Below are 24,569 nucleotides of genomic sequence, written 5' to 3' on the forward strand. Positions count from 1 at the left end.
CCTTCATTAGGAACAAAGGAAGAAAGAAACAAGTAGTATTAATATTAATAATACCATTTGCATAATTGCCTAGTGATTGAAACATTTCTGTCTGGGATGAATAAACTCACTTTTCAGTCCAGCCTATGCTACCTAGAAAGGTCTAGATGGCCACTCTCATTTACTTTAATTAAAATCCCACTTGGGCCAATTACTCAGAAATATACCCTCTCTCCCTGAAGCCTGTCTAGTCATTAGAGGGCATTGTCCCACAGCTTGGCTGAATGTCTTCTCAGCTGTCAGTGACACAGACAGATGCAGATAAGGGCAATCTAAATAATGGAGAATGTTTAAAGACCACTATTTGCTTTTCTCTGTGGGAGCAAATTTTATGTAAATTAATATGAACCACTGAAATAAATAGCAAATTTGAAATGGAACAAAACCATGGTTTTACAAATATGTGCATATATATATATATATATATATGCACATATTCGTCCTGTTCATGGATTGATGCAGGATTTGATCCTATTACTATTTACAGCTGAGAATCTCCTCTTTGCCCAAGAGATAATGGTTGTAACAATCAGATAATCACTAAGGATTATCACTAAGCTCTCCTGGCTATATGTCACTGACATTGAAAACTTGAAATTACTCAAAGAAACTGAGGGGAGAGGGACCTAAAAATCTGCTGGCATCTATTTGCCCAAATACATTTTGCTGTGGTTTCGAGATGACATCCCTCATACTTTGCAAGAGGAAAATCCAGATTGTCTTTATCTAAATGGAGCACAGCAGTTGCCTCTAATTAGCCTCCTAATTGGCTACTTGTGGGGCTCACTGGATTGATGGCTCATTGGCTCCAGTGCCCTGTAGCTTTTCATCCAGAGAAGCCATGGGAGCCACTTCCACGGCCTGCTCTGCTTGCTGAGAAAACTCCTCCTGGGTCTGAACCTGTGCACAGAGAGCTGGGTGCATTAATCCTTTTACTGAGACTAAAGTAAAAGTCAATGGTGTGAAAATTATCTAAATGCAACATTATTCCCCTTTGACGCTGATTTTCAGTTAGTTGGTTTTCATTGGTATTTCATGGGAAGAATATTCCTATTGATGTCTCACATAGTACAAGAGGAAATTGCCAGAAACAGACAAGGTTAAAGAGACTGGAAATATGGCTCAGTCAGGAAAGTCTTTGCCACACAAGCATGGCAGTCTGAGTTCTGATACCTAACACCCGTAAGGACCCAGGCACAGAGGTGTGTAATCCCTACACTAAGGAGACAGACTGAAACGAGACAGCCCCTGGTCCCTAGGGCTCACGGCCCAGCTAGTCTAGCCTGATTGCTGAGCCACAAATTCAGTAAGAGAATGCCATCTCAAAAAAACAAGGAGAGTGATTGAGGAAGATACCCAACATTGACTCTGCGTGTGCACACACACACACACACACACACACACACACACATCTGTACACATACACATGAATATGTACACACAAAAGAAATTTAAAAATACATAACATATGAATGCCATAGTGCTTTTCAAGTGTTTTGACACAGGAGCTCACTCTAGCCCAGGCTGGCCTCAAACTCATTGTGTAGGTAAGATTGGTCTTGAACTCGATACAGAATCCAACCTGGCCTCAAACTTGGCAATCCTGCTTCAGCCTCCTATATGCTGGGATTATAGGCACACAGCACCATGTCTAGCTCATGTTCTTGTAACATAATTGATCTTTCTTGCCTTTCTGTTTGAAGGAGAATAATTCACTACACTCAGATTGTCTTAGATACTGTAGACAGTAATTGTGTACTGTATACCTCAAAAACCTTGAAGGAGTTTGAATGTTTTGCCACTAAGAAATGAGAAAGGTATAATTTCTCACCCAAGTACACAATATAAACACATATTGAAACATTGCACAGTTCCTCATTAATACATGCAGTCTTATGGTTGTATATCAATGCATGTATTATATTATAATTATGCATGTATTAGCTCATTTTTAAAGAATATACTAACAAACATTGAAAAGCAAGCATGCATAGTGTACTGTGACTAGTGGGGCTTGGAAAGTGGAAGAAAAATAAAGAATTACACATGTAATTCATGTGTGATTCAATCAGCTTATACATTCACGGTTACAGGTCTGGTGAACTAAAACAGTGAGCACTCATTGTTGAAAGCATCCATCATGCATTCCCACAAGCTGTCTCCACATGTACAGTTGAACTGGGAAGGAATGGCGGTCCGGTGTGATGGAGCTTAAATTTAGCAGTGGAAGGGAATTTACAATGAGGTTTAAATGCAGACACGAAGTATTCAGCAAATACAAAAATAGGATCCCTGTGGATCGCTATATCAGAAGTGAGCTTGCTAGAAGATTAAAAACTGGAGCTTGTCTGGAAGCTCAGGTAAGTCAATGGTTGTTGTACATCTGCTGTGCTGGGCTGGGCTGGCTGGGCCTGGTGAATAGGCAACACAAAGGATAGGGGCTCTTAACCAGCAAGGGCAAGAGATGGGTATTTAAGCTTATGATACAAAGCCAGAATGGCTACGAAAAAGAAGGGAAATAAAAGAGAAATGGCAATGGAGGTCCGTAGGAGAAATGAAAATGGAGGGCAGGAAGTTGAGTATAGCAGGAATCTTAAAAGGTCTTATTAATAAAATCAAACCTGAGGCTAGTTATTGGGGTGAACGCTGGAAGATCAGAGAAGCAGAACAAGCTACAGCTACCTCACTTCTCCAGTTCCTCAGCTGATCCTGTTTCCTCAGACTGGAAGCTTCTGTGTCCTCATATCCCAATGGCTCTCAGCTGAACTGTGCTGCTCAAAAGCCTGAAAGCTTAACCAGCCAAAAGCTTCTAGTTTCTGGTCTTCACGCCTTATATATCTTTCTGCCTTCTACCATCACTCCCTGGGATTAAAGGCTCACTTCTTGGGATTAAAGGCGTGAGTCACCATGCTTGGCTGTGTCCTTGAACACACAGAGATCCAGATGGATATCTGCCTCTGGAATGCTAGGATTAAAGGCGTGTGCTACCACTGCCTAACCTCTATGTTTAATATTGTGGCTGTTCTGTCTCTGACCCCAGATAAGTTTATTAGGGTGCACAATATTTTGGGGAACACAATACCACCACAGTTGGGCATGTCAGGTGTGTCAGAGAAGGCTTTAAGAGTGGATGTTAAACAGATCCTACTGTGAAAACAGCCAAGGCACCAACAGATGCTGGGACACAAGGAAATGATACCCAAAGACACCTTAGGGCAAGTGTCTCTGGGATTCAGGAATTCCTCATTTACTACAAGGGGGCCACCCAGCACGGCAGGCAAAGAAGAGAAAAAGCCACCACAGGAAGACAGGGGACATTATGGGTAAAGAGATGCCTGCTAAGCTGTCTGTTAAATATGAGTGAAAAGGCAAGGGACCCAGGACTTCTGACAAGGGAGTAGCCTGGTGGATACAGAGGCTGTCAGGAGGCACAGTCTCCCCAGGACTGTGGGAACTCACTTATAACCCATCTGATTGGCTGCAGGTCTGATCATTTCTACAGTGGGTCAGGAAACAGGCAAAGGACAGCAGTGGGGTTGAGCAGAGTTTACTAGAGTCTATGTGTAGATTCTCCAGCCCTGTGCCCTCCAGAAGCAGAACACACAGTGTCTGTCATTACAGCTAGGGAAAACAGCACCCCCAGGAAACTAGATGCTCATCAAGGAGGAGCCTGGTTGTATCTGAAATCACAGCAACACAATGATACTTCAGTTGTGTTTTATCTTCTATGATGCAAACACTATTGACAATAATGCTGTCCTATTTCCCATCATTGAGACATAATCCTGGTGTTGTTTGTTGGTGGCATTCATCTCATCAATACAGAACACTCTGATAAAATTTTCCTAGACAGCCATTATGGCCTGGGCATGTCATCCCAGTGTTTGGGAGAAGGGGGCAGGATGAATGCAATGAACCTAGCCACTAAAGAAACAACAACTAAAAACCTAATCTATACCATTCCTTGGTATATAGCTGAGGGACCCTGAGGCAACGTACCATAGAGACACCTGCACATCCATGCTTATTGCCATACGAGTCATTATAAATTACAGAGTCAGCCTCCTCATCTGCTAACAAATGGATAAAGAAAATGTGATATATAGAGAGAGTTGTGTTTGGTAATAACAAAATTATGTGTTTAGCCATATCCTAGCTACATTTTCTGTTGCTATGATAAAACATTGACCAAAACAACTTGAAAAAGAAAGGGTTTATTTCAGCTTACAGGCTGGATGCCATCATCAAGGGGAAGCCAAAGCGGAACTCAAGTCTGAACTTGAAGGCAGGCACTGAAGCAGAGGCCATGCAGGAATGCTGTGTACTGGCTTGCTCCCCTTGCTTGCTCAGACACCTTTCATGTACACTCCAGGACCACCTGCCCAGGGGTGGTACCGCCCACAGTAGACTGGGCTCTCCTACTCAATCATCCCTCAAGACAGTGTCCCACAGGCTTGCCTACAGGCTGATCTGACGGAGGCATTTCCTCAGTGAGAATCCTTTCCCCAGATGACTCTAGCTTGTGTGAAGTTGACAGAAAACCAAGCAGCAGAGTACACACTGACCTGCGTGCACACACAGGTCACCTCACTCTCATGTGCATTGGAGCCCCTCAGTCACACACACACACACACACACACACACACACACACACACACACAGCCTCTGCCAGGGTCCTGCCTAATTCTCCATTCCTTCTTTTCTCCTCTTTCTGTGTGGAGCATGTTGATGTGTGAAGCAATCTGATCTGCCCACTTTTAAAAGATTCTCTGTGGAAACCCACTAGAGTGTAGGTATTTTGAGAGCAACAATTCTTCCAGCTTCATGCTACGTCCATGGCACACACAAGGTTGACTGATCACCGACTGAGGGTTCAGATTCTTGGTTACACCCTTAGGTTATTAACTGTCAGCAAATTCTTATCAAAATTAAATTAAAGCCCACCAATGTTACTTTACAGATCTAGAAGAGTAAAATGCCATGAGATACTGTCTTTGTTATCTTAATGCCAATGGTCATTTTAGTGCTGTGAGGACATCTAGAGCCTTATAGGAATTAGTACTGCCAATGCTTCTTCACTTTCAGCCCGATCTGTCTCCCTAGCCAGCTGGTCATCAACAGCACACGTGAAGACAGCTCAGCCATGAGTCCTCTCAGATCCAGTAAGAAGGATCACTCTGCTTTGTCCTTCAACAACTTCATTTACTTGAAGAAGGAAAGTGGGTAAAGTCAACCTTTAGAAATGTTATTTTGTGAGAGAAAGAGTTGCAGGAAGTCAAAAGGGATGCTCTTTATTTGTAACAAAGGCATGCACACAGGAGATTTATGCAAATTGAACTACTTGCTGAATTATCGACACCACACAAAATACCCCAACAGATTTGTCCCTGAACACTTACATAGATTCATAATACACTAGGGTATAAAAATCAAAGAGTTTAGTTGAACTCAGCAAACCCACCTCCTGCTTTGAGCTCAGCATTAAGAGCCACACACAGCACAGTTTTGATTTCCCAGCAAGCCTTAGGTAGGAGTCTACAGCAGAAGTAAATGGTGCTGAGACCTGTGGGAGAACACTGTTCAGTTCACTGAGAGTTCTTTACAGTGCCCTCTAGTGAAAGGCACGGGGTAGTGCAATTTACAGAGAGCTGTAGAGACTGGATTAGCATTGGGCATGAGTCTGGAAGTGAGCATGCATACTCAAAATACTATAGTCATAAGCATGGAAAGTTTCAAAGGGAAGTTCAGTTTCAAAATTGGAAAATGAAAAAGTTTATAATTTAACAGAGGTGATATTAAGAAAACACAGGCTTGCCCAGCCATGTTCGGCTGGATGATTTTCTCTTCATTCTTCATGCTTACCAATGTATGATAGGATCCTACTATTAGATGTTTCAAGTTTGACAAGATAGTCTCTGTTATTGTGATTTTAGAAAGTATTTCTCACAGACACTTGGAAATGTTGAAACAAAAATGTTGGGATACAGGCCATGTTCATCTAAACAGGCAGAAAATAGAATTTTCTCGGGTATGCCACTTAATCCTTCACCTCTATTCCGCATCAGCACAGCTCATGGAGGATTTACAGTAATGTCCTCTCTCTGAACAGGAACTACCCCTGGCCTTGCTGGACATGCTGGAAGTGGATCCAGAGTTCAGCTGTTGAAGAATCCTGTGCCTCCTTTTGTTAATATTTCTCTACTTTCACCAAACACAATGATAATAGTCTCTCACAAAGGCCACTTTTGACACATTCTTGAAGTATGTGTTTCTCGTGGAAAGAAGTCCCTGCTTTCCACATCCGTAAAGAATATTTACATGTTCTCTGGGCGCCTCACGGCAGAGGATGGGGATCAGCTTTATTTCCCATCCGCATTCGCATACTCCTTCAGGCATCTGCCCACATCGCTGTGTCTCATCTTCTCTGTGAAAACTTCGTCAAAGACTCGCTTCTGCTTCGGAGTGAAGTAGTTGATCCAATCACCCACCACTCCTAGAAACACGTGAAATCTATCAGGCAAGAAGCAGCCTAAACCACGGCACTCTCAGGAAATCTACCAGCTGTGCGATCGCATGGAGCAGTGGCTCTCTCCCGGCGAGAAGATGATGGGGACTGGTTTTCACTTGCTCATTTGGTGTTTCTAATTATTACTGTGGTAGCTATCTGTTAATTTCTACAATTCATAATTACTTATTTAAAGAACGATTTACAATATACAAACATATATTTCCTGGAGTAGTCAAGAACATCTAGTCCAACTGTGACAAAATCGTAAGTGAGGCAATGTGAGCACAGTGATATTCACCCCCTGGGTGTGTGCACAGTGGAAGTTGAGTTGGGAATCACTATAGAGATGGAGAGCTCACCTTATTTTCAGAAACCTTTTCCTATAAAATTAACAATGGAGAATTGAGCACATAAACACCAGTTTTCCATACAAGACATTTGGAGATAAGTATACACAGTCTGCTAGCCTCTCTTAATTTGAAACATCACATTTCTCAACTCCTCAGAACTGACTTTCTCACTTCCATTATGCTCCCCTCATCCTTGGGGGCTCAGGTTCCAACCCTGGGGTCTCCGTGTCTTAGGGCCAATGGCACATTATTTTACCTCTACCCTGTTTTCTGTGCTCTTTTGTTTCCAATTAGCTTGCAAACGCTTGCAAGCAGGGGACTATAATGTATTCTTTGTGTGTAACCAAGAGCTAGGCATCTTACATCATGTGTTAAGAAAACATACGGCTAGATTGAGTACTGGACAATGTCACCTACAGTAAAGAAATGTATTATACTCTAGGAATGGCTTCTTTCCCACATTTTGTGTATTTTATTGAAAAACACTGATATTATATAATTTATTTATTTTTTTTTTTTTTTAGGCAGGGTCAAGTTACGTAGTTCTGGTTGGCTTGGAACACACATATTGTGTGGATCAGGCTGGCCTCAAATCTGCCTACCTCTGCCTCTAGAGTGCTAGGATTAAAGATGTGAACAATCATGCCCAGCCCATATGAAAATTAATATACTGAGATTATATTAAGATAAACATCATGAATCTGAACTCAGAAAACTGTGGCCTGTGGAACAAAACTTGCTCACCATTTGGGTTTTGGGTTTTGTTACTGTTGCTGCTGGTGTTTTAAAGATGTATTATTTTATGTGTATAAGTGTTTTTCGTCAGTGGGTGTGTCCAGTAGGAGCTAGTCTTCCACGTTTACATCCAACACAAGGAAAACACACATGGTGGGACTCACATGCTGTTAGTTAGTTACAGGTAGTGGTGGTGGGGTTTCCCCTGAGGATGTTTGCCAGGGTTACAACTGTGGTAGGTTGGGGGATGGGGCCAGTTAACCACCGCTGGAGAGTCTCACATGTTTATGGGGTGAGATTTGAGAACAGTGATTGCTTTGTTACCAGGACTCCTAAAGGGTGAGGTAATAAAACACATCACTGTGAGGCCTCAGAGCTCCCTCCTTTCTCACTCTCGCATTTACACAACCTCTCACAATCTTTCCCTTCTTCTCTCTGCTCCTGGCTGATACACACCCTCCCCTAAGCTCTGGGTCCCCTCTTCGTCTCCTCTCCAGAACCCCCCTAGCCTTTCCCAGTCCCTGCCTCTCTCAAACTACCTTGTTGTCTTCCTCCTCTGCGTTTTCACAGCTCACACTGAGTGGCCTTTACCTCTCTTTTTCTCTTGTCAAGCCTTCCCATCTTCACCACTGTGGGAACTGCTCGGAGCTCATGAGCAACTGACAGGTCTCCCTCTGTGTGGCTCCGGCTTTCTGCCTGATTCTGGCCCATGTCTTTTCTTGGCTCCCTTTGGACTGATTCATTCTCATGGGTATTAAGGTCCCCTGAGAGCCATCTTCTGTCACTTGTGCCACAGCTCTTGGCTCTCCCAGATGACTCTGCCTCATCCCACAACCTGCCGATGGCTCCCCGGCTGACTTCTGGACTAACCCACACAAGCAGGACTTCTGTCACTGTCCCAGGGGTGACCCACATGTTTCTCACCTAAACAGTTTAATCAGCATCTTGCTTAGCTCTTCTGCCTTACTTCCATGCTCTCCTAATCGTGGTTATACCTGCCTCTACCACTTTATAGCAGCACACTGGCCTGCTTCTGTGGTTCCTTCTTCAGCCAGAGGAAAAGAGGTTGGGGAGAGGAAAGGAGAAGATGGAGGGGGGGGAGTAAGGGGAGGGGAGGGGAGGAGAGGAGACTGAAGGGGAGGAGAAGGAAGAAAGGGGAGGGGAGGAGAGGAGAAGAGAGGGAAGAGAGGGGAGGGGAGGGGAGAGGGGGCAAAGAGGACAGGGCTTCTCATGAAGTTTAAGCTCTGTGGCACCACTGTCTTCTCATCTCCCACAACCTGCTTCACACATATTCCACGTAGCACAGCAGCTCCCTTTTATCTTCTAGCACAGACCATGTGACTTAGCTGTGGTTCTGACCCCCTCTCTGCCATTGACTCTCCCCAGAAAGCATTCCCCTCCCATGATTTTCATAACCATTTCTCAAACTTTCAGTCCCAGATCTACTGGGACCTCCCCTCCTTTACAGAAGAAGTATGATCCTGGCCCCACACTCTCGACCCACAGTTGTTGAGAATATTCCTTTACACTACGTGAAGATGCGTCATTGTGATTGGTTTAATAAAGAGTTGAATGGCCAATAACTAGGCAGGAAGAGATTAGGTGGGACTTCTGGGGACAGAGAGGACTTGGAGAGGAAGAAAGGCAGAGTCAGTAGCCAGACAAAGAGAAAGCAGGATGAGAAGTACAGAGTAAAAGTAATCAGGCCACATAAAAGTACATAGATTAATAGATATGGGTTAATTTATAAGAACTAGTTAGAAACAAGCCTAAGCTATAGGCCGAGACTTCATAATTAATAGTAAGTCTTCATGTGGCTATTTGTGAGCTAGCTGGTGGGACAGAGAAAGACTCTCAACACAGTCGTAGTCACAGCTGCTCATGCTATTAGCATTGTGCATTTCTGTCTAGAATATGAATGTCTGGAGAACAGATGCTGTGTTTTACTCAATATTCATGTATTAGTTCCAGAATTAATAGCTTATTAATATTTACTGAGTTGAATACTTGGCTCCTTTCTGAGCCTTGGTTTTGTGACTCTGCATAAATAAGACTAAATTACAACAATAGAAAAGTTAAGATAATATCCATTTACACATGAGTTGGCAAATATTTGCTGGGGGGTGGTTTATATTCAGTCAGGCCAAAGAAGGGGAATAAACATTTGCTTTTTAGTAAGAATCATGCACAAATATATACATATAAAACATTTTGCCTTTACAAGTCATAAAACATTTTTCCTATATCTGGATAAAAATTTACACACTTCAAAACAGTTCTAGAGGCTGTAGAGGTTGCTTAGAGGTTAACAGCACCAGCTACTCCCACAGAGAACCTGGGTTCAGTTCCCAGTACCCACAACCAACTGTTTAACTCCACTTTTAGAGGATCCAATGCCCCCTCTGGCCTCCTTGGGCACCGAACCCACATAGTACAGATACACATGCAGACAGAACATTCTTACACATAAATCTCTTTTTTTTTTAATTCTACATTCAGAAATTCCCTACTTGCTTCTAATTCAAACCTGGAGAATTATTGGGGGAGAGGATTTAATTCCTTTTCTTATATTTCTGTGCACATAAGCAATGGGAGGTCCATTATGAAGAAATGAGGAATACAAAGCTCAGTGAGAGCTTTAAACACAATCACGTCATCCTTCTGTACACAGAGGAGATTGGTTCCAGAATAATCCTTCTGTACACTGTGAAAATGTGTTACTCTCATTGTTAATAAAAAGCTGATTGGCCAATAGCTAAGCAGCATTTCAGGGCAGAGAGAACACTGGGAAGGAGAAGGGCGGAGTCTGAGGGACCGCCAGTCAGACACAGAGGAAGCAGGAGATGAGCATGCTGTACTGAGAAAAAGTACTGCCACATGGCAAAGGATAGATTTTAAAAAATGGGTTAATTTAGAATGTAAGAGTTAGCTAGTAACAAGCCTGAGCTAGCAGCTGATCATTTATAATTAATAAATAGTCTCTGAGTGGTTATGTGGGAGCCAGCTGCTGGGACACAAAGAAACTCTGCCTATACCAGAGTTTTCTGTCACCAACATTTCTGAGATGCACATTGCTTATATAAAGTGATATCTAATCTCTACTTATATAAAACCTGTACATAACCTATGAAATCCTCCCATTGCCATGAAGCACCTCTACATTATTAACTACAATCTCAACTTCACACACATAGTAGCTACTTGCTATTGTTTAGGAATCAATGAAAATAAAAGTCTGCACATACTCAGTATGGTGACAATTATTTTCTTTCAAGTATTTTCGATCTTCGTGGCTGACTCCCGGATGAGGAAAGAAGCTGTAGAAAGAGAGAGCCAAATGCACTCTCCAGTGGGAACTCAGATGCAGCCATCTCCTCCCCACTTACCTTTTCTGAACACCAGGTTCCTGTTGGATGTGAGGGCACAGATGGTGTGATTGGGATCACAGTTTTCTTTAACTGCATTGCTTTTCATTTCACTGAACGATGTGTTCCGAGCGATCTTACTCATCTCACTGTCATTCACACTGATGCCAAGGAAAGCAGTTATTTTCTTTAGGCTCTTAGCAAAGTCCTGAGCAATAAGAAAATTAAGGAAAGTAAGTATGCCTCTTATCTGAATACTAAATTCGTTCCTTCAAATTTGAAAGCAAAACTCATCCACTGTTTGGTTTTGTCAGGATTTCACTATGTCATCTCAGTTGTCCTGGATCTCACTCTGTAGACCAGGCTGGCCTCGAACTCACAGAGATCCACATGCTTCTGTCTCCTGAGTGCTGGGATTAAAGGTATGCACCACCACACTCAGTTTTCATCCCCCGATTTTTAACTTAATTTGGTTTCAGCAAAGGCTGATGGAGAAGACTTACATTCTTCATTTCTTCATAGAATAGGAAGAGGACGTTTTTATCATTTTTGTGTTTTTCCCAGCTCAAAACGTGATCAAACCAGGAACCATATACAACTGGAAGAGAAGTACATTATGATGTTACTGGTTACAAGGATGGCTTCACCCCACATCTGGCTTCTTCCAGCTTCAGCAAAGTGATCAGCCAGAGCACGTGCTCATTAGTCTGGAGTGAGACCGTCCAAAGAGATCATTTCACTGTTATTTCACCCGGGTGTATGAGATGCTGGTGGCCACATCTTCTCACAATACTCTGACTATTTTATTTTCTTATTTCTAGTAAATATTTTTTTATCACCATGAAAAGCAGCAACAAAATAAAAACATGTTTTTCTCAAAATTTATAATCTGAACTTTTAAAGCTTCTCTAAGGAAACATTAAGTATCAGTCATTTTCTTTCTTTAAGTGACATTCAGAATTCCAGGTTTTCATTACAAACATTTTTAAACTTTTCTCTTGAGCCATGGTCTCACTGTGTAGCCAGGGGTAGTTCTGAGGCTCATGGTTATTCTCCTGCCTCAGCCTCTCAAGTGCTGAGATTATAACCATGAGCTATCATGCCCAGTTTTAAAACTTATTTTTTTAAAAGGCTCTTACAATGGTTATATATTTATTGTCTAAAAATTTAAACTAAATTAAAAACATAATAAATTTAAAAAATACTCTATTTAACTTATCTAAGTTTAAGACTGAACAATTCAGCCTTAGGAATTTATCTGCTATTGCTATTATTATTATCTCTTTATTTTGTTGTCAAATGATAGCCTTGAAAAGTTCTTCTGGCTCAAACGTACAGTATCCTTCAGTGTAACCTTTTTAGCAGTAATGATGAGAAAGGAACACTTGCTCTTGTCTCGGGACATCCGCTCACTGGAACCTCGACACACAAAGCAAAGAAAGGTTAAATGACCCTTCTGGATGTCATTGTCCCCCAAACGCCAGCTCTGGCTTGTGTCTCAGTGTCAAAGGTGCTGGGTGGAAAACTCCTGCCATCTGCTCCCTCTTCACTCAGCAAACCAGAATGAAGGCAGCCCCGAGTGCCTGCTAGTCACTGCATGGGATGGTTTGAACGTAAAAGTTTGGAATAAATTATATATAATATAATTACAATATAATTAACTCCTAAACTAACTGCAATTTTTGGTGATTTCAGATTTTGAGGAAACAAAATGCAAATAAATAATCCTGTGCATACATATTTCTCTTTGTTAATTCATTGATTCTCACAATAATGAGTTTCATTGTGACATTTTCACATGTATACAGTATTATTATGTGCTATTTCACACACACACTGACACACACACACACACACACACTGAAATCTAGATTCCACTTGTGAGAGAAAACACATGGTGTTTGTCTTTCTGAGTCTGACTTATTTTGTTGTGTATTTTAAACCAGGAGATTCTGGGAATGCTATGATTTCATTACAGAGTTGGCCTTCCACCCCAGGCTCCCCCAGGTAGACAGAAAACTCAAAGAGTTGCCTTGCCTTTCCTTATCAGTGCTTCAGCCTGTTTTGGAGTCTTATCCAATATCTTATCTCAGAATTGCCCAAATAACCACCGCGGCAGTAGAGGATCGCTTTTCTAAGAATGGCCACCTTTTTCCCAGACTCAAATACCTTTAGAAGGAAAACTGATTTTTCTCTCATACAGCCTTAAAGAAGGAAGGATCATGTCACACCAGAAGGGTCAATCTGTGCCCTCTACCTCCTACCAGTACCCGCAGCCTAGGCCCCGTATGATGCTCCTGCCCACAGCTGTGGATGCCGCAAGAGGCCTTGGGACTGCCAGAGAAGCCTGTGTCCTGCAGCCAGGGTTCAAGCAGCCTCAGAGTCATGGCCACTGGTTAGACGTAATTAACCTCACCCATTAAGGCTCTTTCAGAAAGAAACAATCTGCCAACGTGCGACAAAGTGATTTAAGAATGAATTTCAGGGCTGTACTGACCGTAATTTGAAAGGCAGCTGTTCTATTCATCAGAGATGAATTTATATTCCATCTTTTTCCAAACGATCAGAGGCCAGCTGAAAGAATGGGGATGCTGTGCATGCCTTCCTGACTAGCACATGAAAGTATATTACTACTGTATGCAGAGGAATCCTTAAACTGCTTAGACTTTTCAAGTGACAAATTGAGTTAATTTTTAAATCACAAGCCTCATTTTCCAAGTTGTTAATAGAGCTTCACTGGAAAGAAAATTTAGCTTCTAAAATAAAGACAAATCCACCTTTGAGAGAAACGGCTTTTCTGCACGGTTCATTTTTTACAGTCACCAGACCCTTTCTCCCCATTCTCGGCTTTAGTTTATGCCTGAATTACCCTCTTCCCCAGAATGCCCATGGGTAGAGCAGGCTCATGCTCGCCCAATCCATATGCCTGAGAAATAAGTCAGAAACTTCACTTCCTAAAAACTTCCAGAACTCCCCCTGTTCCTATAAAGTGCAGGTTTCTTTGAGATGTTATGTCCTTTGAATATTCCACATTTCCCTCCTGATCTCAGTGTTCAATCAACCTGGTCTCTCAGCCAATGTCACTAAGGACACCGTCAGGCATCTGTGTCACCCCTGTCTTGCAGCAGCTGAAATGGCTTTAACAGACAGCTCCTACAGTTCTCTACTGGCCTTCCATCTTTGATTTCTTCTCTTCATTGGCTCATTCAACCATCTCCTTGGCAATGTTCCTCTGCTAACTCAACGCTTATTTCAATAAACTAAAGAAAAAGAAAAAAGCCACTCAGCAAAACACTTCATCCTCTTTCCTCTCAATAGTTGCTGCTCGAGGACTTTGTACAACTCTGTATATGGACTCTGGATATGTGCTTCCAACCTGTGACTCCAAGGCTCCCTACCCACCTGCATGCATTACCTTAACGCTCTACCCTCTGCACCAGCTGTTTCTGTCTTCGCCCGACACCAATTATAATGCAGTGTCTTAGGTTCTAGTTTCTAAAATTCACCCTGAAAATATAGCCATTGTATTATATAAAGCAGTACTTTCTGCAATGGAGGACTTATGAGATACACAACCCTAAGACAAGGCTTGAGAGGGAACTAGAGGTATAAAAATGTGTTCAGTGTTAAGGTATTAGTTTCATTGAGCTATTAATGTGGCCTGATATCATCAGAGCATAATTTATAGTTATTGTTTAACTTGACAAGCTACTATCTGGAAGGTAAGTTAGATGATTACCTAAACGTCTATCTACATCACTCTACTCTATTATCTTATTATGTAAGTAGGAGCTGAGTGTACACATGAAGACCAGCCCAGGATATCATATCACCTTCCTTATGAAATAAGCTCCTTGAATACACACCTTTCTCGTGTGAAACTACTTGAAAGTCTCCCGTGTCTAGCAGAATAGCTGAGTGGACTTCTGCAATGGACTGTAGCCGTTACCTAATTGAACCTCTGAACAGTCCTGTAAGGTGTGTCTTTTTGTTAGTCTTGTTTTGTATCTGAAGGACAGATCTCAGAGTAGTCTGGAGACTTGTCCAAAGCCACACAGAATGAAGTGCAGACAAGATCTGGTGCCACGTCTTCCACCTCAGTCATCTATTCTTTCTACTATGTATCATATATAGCAGAGCAAGGAACGCTCTTCAGCATCCTTCAAACACCCCTTGCAGGTCACAGGCGTAGCACACCCGTGCACACACACATCTGCTTTGCAACACAAGCAATCTTTTGCTCTCCCTGCTGTTGTTTGGTGATGTTGATTGTTTTTTTTTTTTTCTGAGATGGTGTCAGGTAGCCTCTGCTATCCTTGAACTTGCTATGTAGCCTGGGATCATTAAACTCCTAATCCCCCTGCATCAGCCACTCAAGTGCTGGGATTGCATGCCTGTCCTCTAGCTTACAAATAACAGTAAAAACATTGCTCACATCCAAATAAACTTTTTTTTAAAGCTTTGGTGACAGGGCTTGTGCAGGATGGAGTACCCAGATGTAGGATGTTTATAGATAAGATCTCATTATGACTAAAGATCTATTCATTCACCCAAGGAAATGTAAGAGAAACGCCCAGAATGTTTTCCAACCATATTCTATTCTCCTCCAAGATAATCTGCTGTGATGGTCCATCCTCTGCCCTCCTCCCAGAAATCTGCTGTGATGGTATGACGTTCACTGGGTACAGATTTCCCCAGCACCAGTTAGCCTTGTTTCATTACGGCTTGGCCTGGCACTTTTTAATGAGTTTGCCCAAAGAAAACTAACACATAGAAGAGGAGCCGGGGTATACTGGTACTGCCCTGCCTTCCCATACCTCACCTGTGTGTGTTCCCCTGCTGGGTGCAGAGTCACGATAGGGACATGACCAGGTTGGAGCACAGGAAGCAGAGAGGAGGGGAAGCTATGTTGGGTAAAATGGGAACAACAACAACAACAAAATAGCATTTTCCATCTTGAGAAAAAGCAGACTCGGGGTCTGTTCTGAAAATAAAATTGTGTGTTTAGACTCTGGTTATTCCAAAGCTGCGCTCAAGGCAGAGAGAGGCATGCTAACCATCTTTAAATATTTAGAGGACGATCATGTGGAAGAAGAATTCCTGATCAGGTGACTTTAGACTATACACATTGTGGCACCATAGTAAGGAGAAAGATTTGGGAATAAAAATCAAATCCTGGCTCTTGTTTGTCACATATCTGTGTGTGAGTTATTCGGCCTCCCAAGTCTGTCATTCCTTGGAGTTGTAAATGAGGATCATAGCATCTACCACATGAGGTTCCCGTGAGGGTGAAATAAGATAGAATTTACCTAGCACTGGGCTAAGCACTAAGCTAAGCATCTCTGTCATGTGGAATGCACACGGTAGCAGGTAAGGATGAAGCCGTGTGTGGCTGTGTGGGGTTTATGAGCCTGGGGCCAGGGTTAGGATGTCCAAGCCATCACTGGTCTCGGGAGGTTGTGGGAGCGACCAAGACCTGTCAGTCTTGAGGCATCAGGCTTTTGCTAGAGGTGTGACATTTGTCAGGGAGGAAACTGTATCTGAAAGATGAGTTGAGATGGTAGAGTCTGGCATAGTCCTCTGTGGCTACTGCAGGAGTCATGGCAGACCCCAGGGTAAGGGTACAGTTGCTGTGGCCTCACTGAAACTCACCGGCCAAAGTTGAACAATCTGCCAGCAAAGTTGTGAAATTAAAGACCTTCTGGATCCACTTAGTGCTGGCAGTATTGCACAGAGCAGGGTTCAGCGGATTAAAACAAGAGTACATGAAATTGGGAGGGGAAGTGGGTGGGGGGAGATAATGGGAAGAGATGGGGGAGAAGTAGGGAGCTGGATTTGACCTAACCACATTATTTACAGGTATGAAACTCTTAAACACTAAATTTTTTAAAACTCAAAAAAAAATGATATGTATTAAATTCCTTAACCTAGGTTAAATAACCCAGGAAGGGGTAGGGGCGGGGAATTAAGAAAAAGTCAGATATTCCAGATTTTTAGGCTGTCAATTTTTTTGCAACTTATTCTTTAAGTAAAAGTTATTAATTAAATGTGTAACTATAGAGAGCTTGCAGGAACCCAACCACCCCCACCTTGCAAAGAGATGGAGTCCTCCAAGCCTTCACCGTTTTAAAGTCCTGTCTCCTAATTTCTTCACTGTCTTGGCACACTATCTTTATTTAATATTTGTTAAGAATTAAGATGTTGTAAGGCGCCCAGCACCACCGAGTCAGGGGAAAGGAGCGAGCTGAATGGTGGTGAAGGTGGCAGAACCACGTGCCCTGAGTGGGCTGAGTGGGCTTGTCAAGGGCTTCACCATCAATTGCTTTCTGCTCCCTTTCAGGAAATCAATTTGCTCACGGGTTGTTCATTGGTTTCTTTGGAGAATTTGTGTGTTCATATGCATTTTCTTCGTTCCTGTTCCAGGCTACCTACTGTCCTCCACTCAGTGGACAACTACTTCACAGAAAAAACTAGCGGTACATGAAAAAAAAAGTAAGTTCTTATAAAGAATTAATCTCTATTTTGAAGATATTATAACTCACACACAAATATGCTCCTCCCCAGAGGCCATAAAAATGACTGTGAAGTAATTAAGAATTTGTTTAGAAGAAACAAGGATCCTTTCTTTAGCGCATATGCAGAAGCCATCAAAGGTTTGGAACATGTTTTCATTTTGAGTGAGAAAGATCAATGTATATTATTATTTTTAAAAGACAATTGCCAGGGTTGGGAAATGGTTCAGGAGATATAAACACTTGTAGCACAAATACCAAGATCTGAGTTCAAATCCCAGTATCCAGGTTACAGGACAGCTGGGTGTGTCCAAGTGCAAGTTTGTAACCTCAGCACAGCTAAAGTGGAGACTGAAGACCTCTATGGTTCCCTGTCTGCCAGCCCAGCTCCAAGTTCAGTGAGAGACCCTGCCTCAAGAAGACAAGGTGGGGACTGAGAGAGCAGGAAGTCTAATATTCTCCTCAACTCTGCACACCAATGTGCGTGCACACACATTCACACACACTCTCGAACTCTCATAGGCACATGCACACACACACACATGCACACTCAATACACACATGCACACACATGAACACACACAAGTAGATAAACACAATTTAAAAAGAAAAAGACGATGACTGTGATGTTTACCGTCTCCTTTGAGGAACAGCTCTAAAAACGTAGCCCACGTTTCCGTGGACGGGAGGTTGGGGTTGTCTTTGTAGTAGTGGAACAGGGACACAGCTGTGTCCTTCGGATTTCTGACAACGTAGACAATCTGTTGAAACATGCAAACAGTTTATTCTAGGATGAAAATAACCACAACCCAAGTATTTCCCAAAAGAAAGTTGTAGCTGAAACTTACCTATGCAAATTCTACCTTATTATTTTTTTAATAGCTGTAGTTGATGAGTAAACAGTCTTAGGTTTCTGTCTCTGGAAATCCAGTATGCGCAGGAAGAATCAGCCATGATGAATGTGAATATTTCAGAGGTCCTAGAGGTGGCCTGGCTTTCTGTGTTTTGGGCCATCCCCCAGCAGACATGGTATTCAGAGCCCAGTGGACAGCTTTCTAGGTCAACTTGCTAAGTGTGGTCCTGTCTTTTAGGGCCAGGCATGGGAAAACCCCTATTTATTGTCAGGCAAAATTACTTTTTGCCTACCTATATGTTAGAAAACATTCTCATGCCGCAAGATTTTTTCACAAACTCTATTATTTTTATAGAAAAATCTATAGGCTAGACCTTCCCTTTTTGACAATTTAATTCCTTGCACAGTAGAACATTTAAGATTCCCTTCCAGTATCTAGGAATACTACAACTGTAATTCAGATCATAAACATGTACTCAGTGTGTACTGAATATCAGGCAATACACAATGATCTAGTTCTAAGGAACACAGCGATGAGCAAGATGGAAATGGTTGGAGCCCTCTCTCAGTGTAGGCTGAGGGAACAGACAATTAAATGTGCTCTTGTCAATGAAGCAAGGTAGGAGTTCTGAGACAGGATTACAAAAGGAACAGGTGAGAAGCCCCCAGAAAGCACTAGAAGCATTTCTGATCATAGTCAACATTGCACGAGTTAAGAACAAGATGTTCTTGTGTTTCTAATTGACAATTGGGACAGACACCGTTTACCTAGATAAGATAGAATTTGCTGAGTCACTTTTAATATATTGCTATCTTTCAGTAGTGTGTTCATAGTCCAGACGTGTGGTCCACATGAATAGTGCCTGGTTCCTTATTAATTGAGAGATTGTAAAGGTCGATGGGTTCAGGAAAGAACCACCTTTACCCAGCCCCACCCATGATCCCCCTCTAACTTATGTAACACCTAGCAACCTCACAGGCCTTGGGCCTTCTCTTCCAGTGCCAGGCTTCCAGAGCAGAACCACAGAAACCCAAGGCTAGCAAACCCACTTCTAAAATTCCATTGCATGGACAAAATGGGATAAAGTAGCAAAGGTTTAAGCCTCCACTTATCAGTTGAAAATAGTTGTTCAGGTAGAGAAGCGAGACTCTGGAGAAGCCTTAATGTTTTATGTCTGTGTTATCTACTCAGAAACATAATGAAACCCATTTGTTGTAGATGTTAGAGTCAACTGAGAAACCTGAAGAATTGCTGAAGGAAGTTAGAGGCTATAAAAGAAAGACTGAGATATTCTGGAGAGGAACGTTAACTCAAGCATCATGAGGGGGTAAATAGACGGCTTAGTGGTTAAGAGCTCTTACTCTTCTTCCAGATGTCCTGAGTTCAGTTCCCAGCACCCTCATTGGGCAGCTCACAACCACTTGTCATTCCAGATCTGGAGGAATTCAATGCCTTAGGTGTCCATGGACACCTGTGCTCATACACACACACACACACACACACACACACACACACACACACACACACACAAATAATAAAATAAAATCATTATTAAGCACCATAAAATGAGTTACAAAATATAAATTCCATGCCAGGAATTTTCCTAGCAAAAGGGGAGGGAGAAAAGACAGATTAAGAAGATAATACATCTGTCTTCTGCCCTCCCAGCACACACCAGCTACACATGTGGTGTACAGACACACACACAAGCAAAACACCTATACACATAAAATAAATTTAAAAAAAAAGAAACAACAGAAACTAAATGAAAGCAAAAGGTTTTAGGGAACATTTAGAGGGAAAAGCCAGCCCTGCATGGGTAGGGGAAGCTTGACTGGTTCACAGCCTTCAGGACTAACCTACAAGCCCATCCACGGAGGGTCCATAGTCAGTTATATGCAGCATTGCATCATGAGCTGATAGGAACAAGACGTTCAACTTGGGTTTCAGTGGACAGCCAGGGACATGCAGCTGACTTAGATAAGAGAGTATTTGCTGAGTCACATAATACTATTCTATCTTCTGGAGACCAGAAGGGAGGGGAGAGACTTGGGTCCCATTAGGGTCATTCAGGAAGGGTTGTGCCTTGAGGCTGAACTGTCAATGTGCAGGTTAAGAAGCACCTGTCCCGGCTTCAGGTTCTTTGCTTTTAAGTGGCCCGTGACCCCATGTGTCATGTGTGGGGGACAAACACAAAACCTCCTGGCTGGTGGTGATTGCTTAAGAATGTCATTAGTTACTGGAGTCAGCTCTCCCTCTCACTACCGTTCTTCTTCTCCCTTCTCCCTCTTCCTCTCCCCCCTCTCTCCATCTCTCTATCTCTATCTATCTATCTATCTATCTATATATATATATATATATATATATCTATATGTATGTATGTATCAGGGTATGTGTGTGTCTCCCCCTCCCTCTTCCTCCCCTCATCCTCTGCCTTCGTCTCCTCTGTCTTCAATGTCACTTCCATGTCTCCTCCCTTCCTCTCTGGGTTTTGATTTAATCCAGGCATGAAAGATGAGAGTCCTGTCTTTCTCTATCTGCCTCCCTCCCCTCTGTCTGTCTCAGAAACAGCCTGTTAGAAAGGAAAATGGTTCGTTGAATTTTGAAAGTGTAATTGAGTTAAGCTTCCCCTGTCTGGCAGACTTCTGACCCTGATTGATGGTTTACTTTTGTTTATGGAGGAGTGGGAGCCTGCAGAGCTGTGGTTACCAAGTGACAGTCAAAGGAGAGTCTTCTCTGTGCCTTCACGTGGGACAGGCCCTTAGGTTCTGTTTGTGTGGTTAGAAAATGGCTGGCATGGTTGGAAGAAGCTTCATTTCTGTGAACTCCATATGTGTCTTGTCTCTGATTTCCAAACATTATTCCTCTGCTTTATTTCAGATCACAATGTTCCTTACGCACACACTTGTAAAAGATTACACTGAATGCTAATACCATACACTAGAAATTCCCTTCACTTGTTTGGCTATGTGAGTCTAGTGTTTTTTCCCCCTGTGTAGATATGTTTTAACCAAACTGAGAATATTTGTTATGTGTGATCTAAAAGCATGGTTTCTTCATCCCTTTATCATACAAAAATCCCTTCACAAAAATGCAAATGGGAAAAGAAAACTGTGAAAATGGAAAATGTTCTTTTAAATTATAATTGACTTTTAAAAATAATAACCTACGAGTTAATAATAATGGCTTGAGGAAACTGTCCTTTAGCATTTCTTGTTACAATAACTTTTCCTAGAAAAAATAAAATGATTAAATATAAATGGCACTTGCTTTGCTGCCATCAAGCTCCTTGAGAGGGCAAGAAACTAAGAACCCCAGGCCTGGAGAGACTGCTCAGTGGTTAGAGCTCTGGCTGCTCTCGAAGAGGACCTAAGTTCAGTTCCCAGCACTCACATGGTGGCTCACAACTGTCTGTAACTCCAGTTCTAGGAGATATGATGCCTTCTTTGGGACTCCAAAGCCACAGCATGCACGTGGTGTACACACACACCTGAAGGCACTCACACAAATGCATAAAATTAAAAGAAAATGAATCTTTGAAGGGGAGGAAGAATTCATCATTCTCAAGGCTGCATGCCGAGAGCAGGACTTACCTTACATTGCTTCTGTTTAATGGTCACAGGAATCATTTCATAGCTTAGATGCGTTGGGATAACTCTTCTCTTAGAGACCATTTTTAGCTCTTTGAATTTAGAAACATCTCCCCACTCAATAGGAGATGTGAGAGTGATTCCAGCATTGGGAATGCTCTCAATGACTTCTGCCACCCAGTGGGTTCCTTCACACAAAACAGAAGATGAAATGCAGCTTTAATTAAATGTTGCAGCTCCGGGAATGAATGTAGAACATGAGCACATGATAAAAGTGAACTAAGTGTGACTGTAATCAGCAGCCATGACTGTGACACCCCTGGAACCTGATGAAATGCTAACTTGTTTTGAGTTGAATCCTGTTACAAGAGTGAAAAGGTTTACATGGGGTGCGTGCTGATTCTCTGTCTTAAAATAATTTGTTATTATTCATTTCTAGACCTTTCAAATCACCAACTCACACACATGTTCTCTAATGTGACTCCCATAATCCCATGAGCCATTTCCTTTTATAGGCGATCTTCTACCTTCCTAACACCCACTCACACAGTGAGTATCCATTTTCTGTCTCCCCACGGTACCCAGCCCCTTCCTTTGTTAGAATACACACTGGAATACAGTTATCATGGTCTTTGTGCATTTTCACCTCCCCATTTAACCCTTGAAGATAGACACAGATCTCCCTGTGAACACAAAATAGTATTTATGCAAACCAAGTCTTTGAATCACAAATATTTGTTACTCAGAGAGCTAAAAGGCTACTATCCTGGGATCTGGATAGAACACATGAGCTCTGTTTTGGTCTTTTTGAGGGGATGGTGATGATGGTGAAGGTGTTGTTTTAAAATTGTATTTGTTATTACTGTATTTGTATATGATGCTGGGGAGTGAATGTCACAGAATGCACATGAAGGTCAGAGGACAACTTCGTAGAGTTGGTTCTAAGACCTTTATCTGTGTTGCCTGGATCAAATTCAGATTGCCACGTTTGCACACCAAGGGTTTTACCATGGAGCAACCTTGTTGGCCAAGTGTTTTTGTGTTTGTTTATGATTCAGGGGGTTGAACTCTTGGTGCTTCATTCATGCTACACAAATGCTCTTCCATAGGACTTCCCAGACCCACTTCATTCATGCTACACAAATGCTCTTCCATAGGACTTCCCAGACCCACTTCATTCATGCTACACAAATGCTCTTCCATGGGACTTCCCACACCCACTTCATTCATGCTACACAAATGCTCTTGCACAGGATTTCTCACATCCACATGCCCAGCCAAGAATACAGCTCTACACTTTGGTGAAGCAAATGATGGCTATGTTTCAATTTTGCAGTAGAGAAATGAAAGCTTGCAGGAGGGAGTGGGGGCATTTGGCTAATTGGAAGACTACATCCCTAAAGAGATTAAATCAGGCTAGTGCTAGTGTCCATGATTTCATTGTGATTTCAGTGAAGGGCAGTAGGCACAACTTTACAGCTGAGAAAATACTCAGAGTCTAAATAGTGCTCTGATTTGCTTTACAGGTTTTATGTTAAGTGCTCTAATTGATGACTACAGTCCACAACCAACTCAAAGGCAGCTCGGCTGCTAACTGTTGAACTGGTTACTGGGAAGTTACCATCTCCATGTGACCACTATTCTGGAAATAGTAGCAGGCAACTGGACATTACGTAACAAAACAAAATTAGCATAGAACCAATTTCAATGGTGGAGAGACTGGCATTACTTATAGTAGCTAATATGTGTACATGTGTATAGTAGCCAGTATGTATACAACTATGTAGGAATCAATTCTGAAGTAAAACTTTTTAGCAAGGCAAGTATGGTTCTTCTTAGAGCAGATGAAAGAGTTATAAAGCATTAAGCTGTTTAGTCATCACAATGACTGGTGCAACACACAATGGGAATTTGTATGAGCTGTTTTTCTTATTACATATGGTATAGCAACACTTATGTATCTTCATAAATTGAACAAAAAGGAAAGCTTTACAGAACATTAATTAGTTCACCTGAATCATTTAAAGTAACACAATTTAAATCCTTAAAGATCATATTCCCCCCTTTGAAATAAAATTTCTGATAAAGGTATTATGGAAATGATTGTTCTGTTTGTTATTGTTACATTTCTGCATCTTACAGTGCACTTTAGAAGAAACTCACCAGATTTTGGGTAGGAAACCAGAAATATGTCATCTTCTCTTGCATCAAAAGAATCCAAGGAATCAAGGAGTTCTTCTGAAGACATGGCAGAGAAGAGGATGCCCTTGTACTTGTGAAGGAGGCTTGGCTGACTCTGGGATGACATCTTCCACCTAATCTATTAGAGGTTGTATACTCCACACAGTCCCTACACAAGCCACAGACAATCCTAGCCCTCGGTCACAATTCCAGAAGAGTAATCTTGTTGTCTCTAAGCTGACATTCCATGTGTCTATATATACCTTTTGCAATTCTTCACAGGAATAATTTTTAAACCATATCTGAGTCAATGTCTATTATAAAAATGGTGTTATCTGAATTTTTCTGATAACACATGTTACAAAACATTTCCTTCCACCCAGTTGGGGTTCATTTGCACAGAACACTATCAGGCAACCAAGAGTAATCACCACG

General features: G+C 42.0%; 1 protein-coding gene across 1 annotated transcript; it reads right to left on the minus strand.

Annotated features, from left to right (window-relative positions):
* Positions 1-6,398: 6,398 nt before the first annotated feature.
* LOC131906567 (sulfotransferase 6B1-like) lies at positions 6,399-24,261 on the minus strand. Its single transcript, XM_059257178.1, has 6 exons — positions 24,117-24,261; positions 21,957-22,141; positions 18,144-18,270; positions 11,501-11,595; positions 11,019-11,205; positions 6,399-6,532 (listed from the first exon to the last, which is right to left on the minus strand). Exons 1-6 carry the CDS (start codon positions 24,259-24,261, stop codon positions 6,399-6,401), a joined length of 873 nt encoding a protein of 290 aa, XP_059113161.1.
* Positions 24,262-24,569: the final 308 nt, after the last annotated feature.

The sequence above is a fragment of the Peromyscus eremicus genome, chromosome 3 (genome assembly GCF_949786415.1).
Source record: "Peromyscus eremicus chromosome 3, PerEre_H2_v1, whole genome shotgun sequence".
NCBI classification, from domain to species: domain Eukaryota; kingdom Metazoa; phylum Chordata; class Mammalia; order Rodentia; family Cricetidae; genus Peromyscus; species Peromyscus eremicus.